Source organism: Lichenostomus cassidix, chromosome 8, assembly GCF_008360975.1.
Source record: "Lichenostomus cassidix isolate B80296 chromosome 8, HeHo_3.0, whole genome shotgun sequence".
Taxonomy (NCBI): domain Eukaryota; kingdom Metazoa; phylum Chordata; class Aves; order Passeriformes; family Meliphagidae; genus Lichenostomus; species Lichenostomus cassidix.
The window spans coordinates 11,236,381-11,248,774 of NC_139489.1; the positions used below are offsets into that span (position 1 = coordinate 11,236,381).

The window sequence follows — 12,394 nt, forward strand, 5'->3', positions numbered from 1 at the left end:
TACCCTCATGCTCGTTTACAAGTAGCACTCATAGCAAGAGACCCTTAGATACAAGTGCAACTTGAAAAACTAATGATAGACATATGAGGACTCTGCAATTATTTATGAAGCCTCTCTGGAACTCCCGTGGTAAAAAAATAAGGTGTTAAGAGGTTTATTTTAGATAAACCAGAGTATTCCTTAGGATTATAATGATGCTGTTAACATCTCCAGTTCAGTTTCATTGTAAATTTCTGTCGGATACCAGTTTGTGACCTCTGCTAATTGCATCATATTTTTTAAATAATTGATGAGCTCTAATGTAATTTCAATTGTAGTTTTTCTTCTGTATGTGGTAAAATATAATATAAAAATTAATCTGAGATATCAGAGTATTTGATGTAAAATAATGAAAATATTAGAAACAGAGAATGGATTAGAGAGAAATATCTCTCCCCTATATCCTTAACCCCCCATTTTGTGGTGTTTTGGAGGGTTTTTTGGTTTTGTTTAAATGTATCATTAAAAATACTTCATAATAGGGAAATGTTCCCTGAACTCCCAGTCTGCACATTCCAGCTTCATTTCAGTGCCTCTGCCTATTGGTATTCCTATACAAGGCTTCAACTAATTTTTCTCCCCCCCATCCCAATGATTATTATCCTATCTTATATATTTTTCCTCATATATTTCTTTGTTGTTTTCCCATGTTGTTGGTGTTTTTGTTTTGATTTTTCCACTTTCTCTAGAAGTAACTGAACAAGTAAATTGTAATTATTAAGAGAAGCAAACTAGAGATGGAACAACAATAATTAAGGGATTTCTGTGTGGTTGTCAAAAAATGGTAAAGCAGCACCTACACCCCAAGTGTGTGTCTCACGTCACCTTTTAGTATTGCCAGGAGTAAAATAGAACTAGTTCTTTTTTGTTTTCAATCCTTCAGGAGAAAATCCCTGCCTAAATCAGTATGAATAATAACAGTGTGTTCTTCTTGTCACATTTGTAGCTGCTGCCACCTGAAAATGATTATAAATTCCTCAATCTTATGAATCTGTTTATATTACTAGGATTGTCAACTTTTCAACTGAAAATACCAACACTTAAGGGAGAGTGGTGCAATCTGGCTTCTGAAATAGGTATCTCTTTTAAAAACTGTGATACAAGAAGCCATGTTCTCTTTTCTGTGGATAAGCCTCTTACTTTTATTTAAGAAGAAGTTGTTCCTCATTGCAGGTGATAATATATGGGTAATTTTTCCACTTCCTAAACAATGATTGTGTTTCACTTCCATGTATCTGGTTAATGGATTACAAAGCCAGAGGTGACAGCTCTGGCTATGCAGAACAATTTTTTGGACTGCAGACTTCCCTGAATTCCTATTTATTTATTAATAATAATTTATCAATATTATTCTTTTTAGGAATAATCTAGAGTTTTCAAATCATGGGGAATCCATTGCAAATTATGATTAATTAAGCAGTAAAGATAGTGATGTCAGAATAAATTTTGATGTTTGCTTCCATTCTGAATTTGTCTCACATGCCCTTCATCCTTGCATCTTAAAATTTTGTCTTCTGGATATAATAACTTCTAAAATTTCTCTTTCAGTGACAGGCATTTCTTTCAGTGACAAAATATATGTTTCAGCACTGAGAAAACATTCAGACATGTACAAGTTACAGTCTTTGCCTGCAAAGAGAGCAAAGAGAGCAAGAGGTGGATAAAAATATTGCTGTAGAGCAGTTGGTCCAGTGTTGTTATTTTAATTTGGACATGGCTTATTTTCTTTTAATTGACATCCATCATATCCTTAAATAGAGGACATTTTCATCTAGTGTCATGTTATTTAACCACAAGTTTGCTTGGGGAATTTTTAAGGTTTCTCCATTTCTAACTTTATTTCCAGCTGCACAGACAAGAATTCCCTGCAAGTCTGCTGCAGTCAGATTTCTTTCTAGCTTTCCTGTACTCCAGTTTGAAAGGCTAGTGGGATCTCCCCCTATTTTGGGAATGTTTTAGATAAACCACCTCAAAAAGCACCAGTTTCATTGGAGGTGAATCAGTCCGTAGGGGGCAGTGCCAGGCTGAAGGACTTCACTTGCACCCAAAATTCTAGTTAACTGCAGTTTCCTTGATTTTTGTTCCCTGGCAGATGTGAGGAAAAATCTGTCCACTGTATTCCTTAATTCAATACATGGTATTACCAAACCTCCATTTATCATCATGGACCAGTGAGATTTGCAATGTTCAATAACTCAGACAATTTTTCTGTGAAGATCGTTCTGTGGGCTGGGATTTGTTGGGTGCTTATTTAGAAACACTAATCATTTTTTCTCTCTGAGAGCACAGCAACCACCTGCATTCCCTAGGCAATTATTTTCAATGCAGAAGATATATTTTTCATCATATTTATGTAACACCATGCCAGTGTCAAATTCTGCAGTTCAACAATGCTTATGTGAAAATGAGATAAACTTTCCAGAAAATTCATCCTTAAGCCAGTCATCCTTTACTTAAAAAATAACAATAAAACCAAGCATAGCCCCTAAACATACTTTAGAAAGGTTTGTGAAACCTTTCCTAGATCAGAGGTTAAGATTAGCTTCTTAAAGAAATGTGATGCTCTTGTCCTCTGAGTTCCTCCCTAATCTTTTCCTACCCCAACAAAACAGAGATGGCATAGAACAAAAACACCATTAGTGCCTCATGGAGGGAAATGCCATAAAGTTCAGACCTCAAACCCCTTTGGTCACACAGGGAAGAAGCATTTTGCTTCTTCCTGTATCACTGGTAAAGACTATATCAATGCAGACAACAATACAGCTAATGTTTAATAAAATTAAACTTATATAAAGCATGGGCCTTGACTGTAATTAAACTGAGACATCCAGAAAGATACCCCTAGATGACTTAGTTGCAAAGAGCTATGTTTTGAAGCATCTGGAATTTGTTTTCAGTCAGGAAAGCAACCTATGGATATAGACAGGTTCTGCTAAAAACACAAGGTTTTCTGTTTTTTCTTTGTGACTGGGGTTGTTTGAGTACATTTTATCTTATATTCAAGACTCCAATAATTATCAAAGGATTTAATTTTAAAATATTTAGCAATTCATTGAAATACAGAACTCACAAGGTTACTTAGTTTCGTTCAAAAATAATTTCTCCATGGAAGCTACCTGGCCTTCCTGTGGCTTAGGGTATTACAATTCTCATTTTGTGAGGGGAAAACTGAATCTATGTGCAAGCTTCAAATAATTGGTTTTCTTTGGGTGAAAATATAAGCTTTCATTACAAAGCCCAGACTTTTCAGAATGCTGAAGCACAGCTGGTGTTCTTTGAATAGGGAAGTTGGTGTTTCAAATTCTCAGAACCTTCAGAACATTTTGAGACTGATCATGTGCTTTTTTCATGGTGAACTGGATTATTCAGAGGAATGCTGCTAATGAGAAAGCAAGTCTGTCATCTCTCCAAGTGTGGTATGACCTACACAATAATGATCAGACACAACCTGATTACAATTTACTGAGTTTTTTTGCATACACATACCCACAAACATGATGTATGTCTTCCCTAGCATCTCTTAGGAGCACTCTTTTCCTATCAACAAGGACATTCTAAACCTGCTCTTTGTGAAAATAAATATATTGATAATATTTGTAAATGATAAAATTGGCAATATATAAATTGGCAATAAATTGCCCAACAGTAGCCCAACAGCTTTAAGACCTGTTCTTGCACAGGCCTGGGTTTTGACACAAGTTCAAATGTAATCCCTCTAATAGGTAAGCACAAACAAATTTCTGCTTTAGAATTTTTTTTTAAATGCTTTGAGTTATGACGAACAATAAATGGCAAAAGAATTTCTCGAGATTAGATAAATGTCTGCCCAGACAGATGGGTGACTGCTGCAGGATGAACTTCTGAGTGGTCCTCAGGGTCAGACTCTCAAACTCCATTTCAAGAACCAGTCAGAAAACTCCATGGATTGATATTTATAGTAGGCTCACCTATCTGAATAAGTGATCATCTAAATAAATGAAGCTTGATAAATACAATAAGGAAAATCACAAACCCACTGTAAAGCCTGTCACCTGGCCATAAAAAGAACCTGTCAAATAGAGCTGAGAAAAAACTTTGGAGAATCAGTATCAGAATTCAGGCAAAAGGTAGACTAAATGGAAAAAAAAAAAAAAAAACCAAAAAAGTTAAAATGGTAAGAAATTAAATTTATGTCATTTTAAAGCAGTTTTTCTTTCCTGATTTAATTAATTTATCAGTGAGCCATTACACTTCCTGCTATTGAGAGAGCAAGGAAAACTCTTTTCTATAAGCAGTGGATTTTCAAACTTACTTACTCTTTCCTAAGAGTTTTGTTCAACTACTTGAAGAATTGTACATGTCACAAAAATTTGTTTCAGACAATTCAGAAGTTGCTGAAAGTTTTTCACTTGCAAATTTAAAAAGTTAATTTTGCTAATCACCAAAAAGAAGTGACAGTAAAGTAATCCCATTTCTGGTCTCTATGCTGACATTTTTTTCAGCTTTCCAAGAATCGAGGAAATAATGTGCATTTCTAGTTTTACTTTCTGCTTTGAAACTTCATTTACTGAGACCAAATCAGTTTTACTGTAGCTTCTGTTCTGACAGGCTATTAAAAGTAAGCAAAATGGTTTACAAAATTAAATTCAAAATTTAAATGATTCATACCTAAAGCAATGGACAGCACACAGAAAAATAGAAAGGTTCCTATCAGGAAGGCTTGGGGTGAGAAGTCACTGTACATGTTGATGTTCAGCCAAGTAGTAGGCAGTGTCTGATTGCCAACTGTCGCTGTTGAGCAGCTAGCAGAGTAATGAATGCATCGGTTCTCAGTGGCAAGAAGGAATGACCTTTACTGTTTTGATTTCATCACATATATAGAGTTCTCAAAAGTCACCCAGATTGGTCAGTCAGAAGCCTTCCCCCAGGCCTGATTGGCCAGGCCTGCACTGCCCAAGTTCTGGGACACTGTTCCAAAAACATCCAAACTTTATCTTTATTTACAAAACACAAGAAAACTTCTCATGGGAAAAACCTGTGCTAGCCACAGCCAACTTTTTATTTTTTTTTTTTTTTTTAGTTTGATGCAGACAGAGATGAAGAAGAAGTGTTCTCTGACATAAGTTCAGCAGTTGACAATAAACTATTTGCAAACAAAGAGACTGCAGCAGGTGAGTTAATGTAAAATTTAAATAACCATATTTATTATACCTTTGACATTGGTGGGATGCCTTTTTCATATCCCTCAATTTTGGATGTAGGTACTATAGCAGAGTCTTGACTGACCCCAAACATTTGCACAATCAAGGAGAAAAAAACCCTCTTTATGTTTGGAAACTTCATATATTCCATCCAACAACGTTTATCTACAAGTTAACCTTAAAATACTACGGCAAGTCCACTAAGCCATACTATTAATACAAAAGTTGTATAAGTCATTAATTCCAGTTGTCAGCTGTTTCAGTTCCATTGATACCTTGGTGTTCACCAGAAAACCAGTCCTGTGAGACTAATGATCATACTTCCTCCCTAATAATTGGTACTAATTCTGAAATGGTGTGTGAATATAAATCAGGTGTTTGGGGATTTTATTTATTTGTCTTTTTATTATTTGTGCTTACTGAGGCTTGAATGTCTTCAAAGTAAAGCCTTTGAGAGACAAAGGACTGCAAAAGAATTGAAGCTAAAAATCAAAGCACTGGAAATCCTTATCATCTGTCAGGAATATTTTGCTTGAGGGCAGCAGAAAAATGTTCCTTGGTAACTTCACAACTTCTTTCTTTTACAGTGGCATCCCTGGCTGTTTTCCAAATAACCCATGAGGGTTACATAGGTAGATGATGTTATAAATTGCTTCTGAAACAGCACACAAAAAGAAAATTCTGATAATGTTCAAACTGAGATAAAGATGAAGTATCAAGGTGGGGAGGGGGAAGGCAGTGAATGCAAGGGGGGTTGGGGAGGAGGTTGAAAATTATAGAAAGTGCATCAGCTAAAAACCCCACAGGTTTTTAGTGGCCACCCTCAAAATAAGATGTACACAAGAATAAAGATGACTCTCTTTCTCTGTTAAGTGGCACACTTAATTCTTTTGTGCTTAGCCTTATTCATAGAGGCAAGAGATTGATCCCAAACCTAAAATGGCATTCCCACTGTACAACATTGTGTTGATAATTGCCTCTGGATTCCCTAATTGATTTAAGTGCTGAATAGGAAGAGGAAAGAAGTGTCGTAGAGGTGCAGGCTCTGACAAACAGCTTGACAAGAGCTAAACAATTTGCACAAATTGGTGGTGATTTGGATGAGTTCCAGTCAGTTCCTGGAAAGTCTGATCTATTTAATAAATCCCTCACCAAAATAATTGGAGAGCTATGAGAAGATGCCATGCCACAATCACCTAATTAGTGCCTAATCTGAGCACTGATAACAGTAAGGAGATTTGAAGAAGGATTTCTATGAGATCAGGTGTTTAATTTCTTGGTGTTTAATTGGAGGTTGCAATTCCATCATGTCTTGATCTCACTTTTTCTCTTCTAATCTTATTAGTGATACTGGAATATACTGTAGTTCCTTGTAGCTAACTTAAACATAGTATTCCTAATATTTGAATGCCTCCACATCAATCTAATACATTTGTTATATCTGTAAAATCCAGTTGTAATCAACTTTGTAACAATATGTGCTGAAAGAAAATAACTGCAATGTTTGCAGATGGAAATACCATTTTCTCATTGTTGCCTTCTACAACATATTAAGACTGTTGCCAGGAGCAACAACTTGTCATGAAACTCAACAGTGTAAGGTTGCAATAAAATTTGTATTAGAAGCATCTTACTGAGAGGAAAATTAAAATGTAATCATTCTAATGCTAATCAGTCCTTCAACAAATTATTTCTATAATATTCCACTTGAAATTTATCTTCTAAGCATTTGTCTTGCCCAAGTGCTTATAAGCAACATGTATTAATTGAGTTATTAGACAGTGCTTCAGAGCATGTTCCATAACATAAAAAGACATTTTTATTTTATTAGCTTAAACATGCTATTAAGAGAAGCAGTATGTTTCACAGGATAGGGTTAGATTACTTTTATGACAGTCAGTTTTGAACTGTGTGAATACTATAATTGTTAAAATATGAGTAGGGGCATATTTGAGCCAATGAACCATTTGAATAGAATTGCTAGCAGGATTCAAAATAAGTAATGCATTTAAGCAAGGATTGGAAATTTGTTAGCTGATTTGCCAAAACACAAATGGTCCAAGGAGCAAACGTAATTAACTCACGTGATGGGTCATATCTACCTTGTGATGGGAAATGAAGCCAACTGCAGATAAATTCAGACAGATCAGTACAGTTTATTTTCATTGTATAAATGAATGTAGTGAACTGTGAAAAAGTAGCGCTTGACATTTGCATTCATGACAAATTAAGGACAAACACATTTTCAGAAAAAGTGCCATGAACCCAGGCTTCAACCACTGAAATGTTTTACAGGACTAGAGACATTTGCAGCCATGATCCCCTGGGCTTTGGGGTGCATTTCTGTGGTAGGAATTACATACCTGCCTGTAACAGCCACACTTTCTCAGCTTTCCATGATCAATCTTGTGCAATTCAGCTTTGGAGTAACAAACAACATGTGAAACACAGCGTGAAATGTAACATACAGCCTCATGGTGAAGGAAGTGACTGAGCACAGCCATGCACCCCTCTGCTGCAGGGGTGTCACTGTCCCTGGCTGTCAGACCTGGCAGGGGTAGCACCTGCCGGCACATCCTTGGACAACTGCAGCCACCTTTAATTCACCTCATCCCTCAGTGCTGTGTCATTGGATCCTCCTGGGTTCCTCACAAGACAAATCTTCATGAAAGATGCCTTCAATGTCAAAATACAAAGCATGGCAAAAAAAGGGAATGCATTCTGCCTCTCTGCTTTTTCTTATTTCAGCCCATTCCTCCCTGGAGACCTGATTATTCAGTTAACAGGGATTTAATGAAAACTTCAACTGCTTTATTTTTTAATTGTGCAGCACTGCACCTATTAAAACCCTCTCTTTTCTTTCTCTAAGGAATACACAGGGCATATGCAAATGACCACGTCTCCCTTGCCTTAACTTTATTCATGCAAATAAGGACACATATTTTAAGCCCTAAGGGTGCCTTTTAAGATCAGGTGCTTGCAAGTTATTTCTCCATGGCAGCAGAACCTTCATGGGCTTACCTAATTAATATTTTTTTAACTTGAGTTTACCCTTTTGCAATTGATGAGGTTACTCAGATCACTTCCTATAGGTTCATACAAGCAAAGGAATGCCCCAAGTTAACCAGGATCTTATTTGAGACAAGAGATTATTTGGTGGAATGGGACACCCCTTTGAAAGAATTAAGATGAATCAGACTGTAAGCTGTTCCTTCTAATAGTAGACAACTATTAACTGTTTTTATAGCCTAGTTCTCGCTGTACCAACTTGGCAAAAGAAAAATAATGCAACTTACTCAGAAAGGGCAATGAAACTTATTTATGCTCAGCTGTTTTGTTGTCAGACATGAGATGTGCAGCCTGCAGTCTCATTGAAAGTAGCAGGGCATGTTTGCTTCCAAGCACTTTAACCGGTTGTCCTCTTTTCCTTAAGCCAGCATTTTGCATTTCACCTTTGATAGATAAACATTACCACAGATTTTACATAAAATGTTGCTGATTTAAACCTGGGTTTAGAAAACCTGAGCTGAGTTTTGAATTCTCCACTTTCTAAGGCTCTCCTTTTGGCTCTAGCCTTGTCAGTAGATCTGCCTACCAGCAGGATCCCTCCCAGTACCTTGCCAAGGGGCTCTCTGGTGTGCCTCTGCTGCCGCGTACAGCGATCAGTTAATGAGCTCATTCTTTCCCCCTGGAAAACCTGGTGTAGGAGGATTTAGTCCAACCTTAGCAAAATATGCTCCCTCCAGCAAGAAACTGGGCTGGAGCGTAGCAAACTCCTCATGCTGCACCAGGGATATCACAAGCATGCTTATATGTTCCTTAATTTTTTTATCTTGTCCTGGGAGTAGTCATTTGCTTCAATTAATTTCTGATAGGTTTGTCTTTAGGCAATTTGAGAAGGGTAGAGAAGTCTGAACACGGTTCAGTGATAGATGGTTATGGGGTTTGTTAGTTTTCATTAAACCATGAAGGAAAAGACTGGTTTTCAATTTTTCTTCAATATACCCTAGAAAGAAGCTTTGTTTTGCCAAGGACACCAGTCCTGTCTCAAGGAAAAAAGGCTTTAAGATGCTTGACCATATTAAAATTGTATAAGCAGTATGGCTTTTATCACTTAAGATACATTATGCATGAGTATTCATTTTCAGCCTGACCTTTACATTTAAGTTTGCAGCACCATATTTCATACTAATGTTTCTAGCTAAGGATACGTACTGCTCTTGGTAGTTAAGTGACAGTTAATCAAGTGCCTTTAATAAAGTGCACACAAGTGCCTTTAAAAGTGATTGATGTGTCAGAGTAGGCCAGTGCCAGTGACAACTGAGGCTTAGTTAAATTATATTATCAACAATGACACGGTGTTAAGAGTGAGATGTCAGCTGTGTAAAATAAATCAAAAATTAGGATTCTCTCAGCAGTTGGAAATCTATTTCCTTGCATATATCTTTTAGAGACAGATATTTTCAAAAGACCATAAAGCGTACATGCTAGAGAACATGCTGCATTTGTATAGGTGACACTTGCAGTACCAGGAGTACAATTCCTTTCTGTAATTTTTTATAGTAATCTGATAAACTATACATGAGCATTGGGGGTGGGGGCACGGGAGTGAGGGAACCAAAACAAAAGCACCATCAGATGGTAGACGCAGATCTTTTCCTGGTATCTCTAATGTAGTCCAGAAGGTTAAATTGAAAATTAATTTGGCAGAAATTGTGATAAGGATTGAGAACTAAGACACCCTGAAATCATCATCTGTACCAAGCAGTTACATTTGGGTCATCATGACATCCATTTCCTCTCCTCTGTTCTCTCTGTCAGGGATATTTACTTCACCAGCTACATAGATTATTACTATGTAAACTTTCAAAGCAAACAAACCCAAGTAATATATAAATGCACCTGGTACAAACTGAACTGCAAAATCTGTTATTGATAGTGCTTGTTACAGCAAGCCACCCATACAAACAGCTCTAATGGTGAGGAAACAACTCCAGGTGAGCAATAGGCTTAAAACTATGAACCCTCAGGGCCAGTGCTTGCAGTAACGTCATACCAGCTAGACACCTGTAACCCAGGACAGGGGATTGTGCTCTTCATTAGTGATCTTGTTTGACTGGGGATATGGGGCACAAAACAAAATGCAATACACACTTCCCCTGGTGTTACCTGTTGCTCCCCATATGGAGTGGTTGGACTCATCTGTCACTGCCAGCTGTTTACAATTTTTAGGTTTCTGTTTGTCATTACAGGATTTTTATTATTCTCATTTTAATAATGCTGTGGAAAGTACTTCTATAGTCTCATGCCTACTGACATTTTAATGTGTTTAGAATATGCACAGGATTTGGTTTAGGGCTGCACCATCTGGAGAACCCAGGAGACCATTTCCTTCTTCGTTGCCCACAATTGAGATAATCCAAATGGGGTGACAGTGCCAGAATATGATGGCTTTGTTATACCCTTCTTATGTTTATATAGAAAAATTATTGGTGGTTTATCCTCCCATTGTGGTTTAGCACTGACTCCCCTCTTACATGACTTCTCGAAATACCAATACTCAGTTTCTGTTGTCCTGCACCTCCAGCAGTTCAGCTGACGCTAAACTGTAAAGCTCAGCTAGGTCAAGACTTCTCAACAATTGAATTTCGTCATCCCAAGTGCAAGTGACTGCACTCTTCCTGGACCTGCCACAGGAAGGTGACAAGGAGAAGGGGCAGAGCCCCACAGTCTCCTTGGAAAGGGGATGAATAGGATAGAAATGGAGACTATCACTGCTGGAAGCATGCTGCTTTGGTCCCTTATTAACACCACTCAAGGATCCTCATCTGCTAATCAGAAATTAGTATTTCATTTCTTTTCCTTAAACAGATTTATATTCTCCCTTGAGTGTGGCAATTTTACAATTGCAAGTCATGGCACGCAGAACACCCTGCCCAATAAATATGCAATCTAGCTAAAACAATTCACCATTTAGCATAACCCTTCTTGATTAAGATTTGTGGTAGCTTTTATGGATGCTTTGAAGGCTTTGCTAATGAAATACCATTCACCTGGGTGCTCTAGCAAACCTGAATGGTTCCTTGGATCACAGTTTTTGCCGATACAGACAATTGGAGATATTACAGTGTTCCACCACATTAAGTGAAAATTTTCAATCCATTTCTGAATTCTAATTTTCTTTCCTGTTTTAGGGCCAAATGAACTTGACTGCAGTCTGATTATGGATCCTGGAGATACTGTTTATACAGAATTTGACTTTGAAGACCAGGTAATTTTCTGTAGATATGGCTTTTTTCTAGACAGTTTTATATATATATACTGTGCTATAAAATTTGTCTGAACAAGGTAATGGAACTTTAAGGATAGATAAGGCAAAGGGATTCTTAAGTGCAACATAACTAAATACATGATACACAGAGGTTGCTTTCTGGTAAGGAAAAAAGAATAAATGTTATTGTAGTATTAAAAGCCTGTCTCTTCCATTACTGTGCATTGCTGAGTTTCCTCCATAAATTTGAACATGCTGGCAAATGGGGCAAATAGAATTGCTAAAATCCTTGTAAGTCTGCTGCATATTTAAGAAGTAAAACACTTTTCAAAAGAGCAGTATGAAATTATTAAAAGTGTGAAATATAACTACAACCAAATCAAACATTCTCCCTACGAAGAAATGTTTTTAAGAATAAACTAGAACAAATCCTCACAGTATGTTGAAACCAGCCTTTCTACTGCTCCTGTTCGATCCACATGCAAAAACTAAATTTTGATGGGAGTTTTCCTTGTATATAGGAAGAATGCCAGAGAGAGGGGGAAAAAAAGGTTGTATATATCTTTCCCCTAAAATTTTCATATCCACACTGATGAGGTCACATCTGGAATAGTGTTCAGTTCTCGATTCAGTATACATCATATGGAGATACATAAAAGAGTCCAACAAAGGACCACTGAGATAATTAAGGGACTGGACCATCTCTTTTACAAGGAAATGCTGAGAGACCTGAATGCTCAGCCTGGAAAAGGGAAGGCTCAGGGACATCTCATCAAAATGTACAGAAATCTGAAGGGAGCATACAAAGAAAATGGATCCAGGCATTTTTTATTGGTGCCTAGTGACTGCACAAGAGGCAATGGGCACAAACTGAAATGAGGGAGGTCCCTGTGGCTTGGATGCT

The 12,394-nt window shown here is 37.2% G+C and overlaps 1 protein-coding gene across 1 annotated transcript in view; it reads left to right on the forward strand.

The window, feature by feature from the left end:
- Positions 1 to 12,394, forward strand: part of AK5 (adenylate kinase 5) — an 82,054-nt gene that overhangs the window by 34,567 nt on the left and 35,093 nt on the right. Inside the window, exons 7-8 of the mRNA XM_085067863.1 lie at positions 5,099 to 5,189; positions 11,414 to 11,490. Coding sequence (XP_084923989.1) covers positions 5,099 to 5,189; positions 11,414 to 11,490 — 168 coding nt within the window. The remainder of the gene's footprint in view (positions 1 to 5,098; positions 5,190 to 11,413; positions 11,491 to 12,394) is intronic.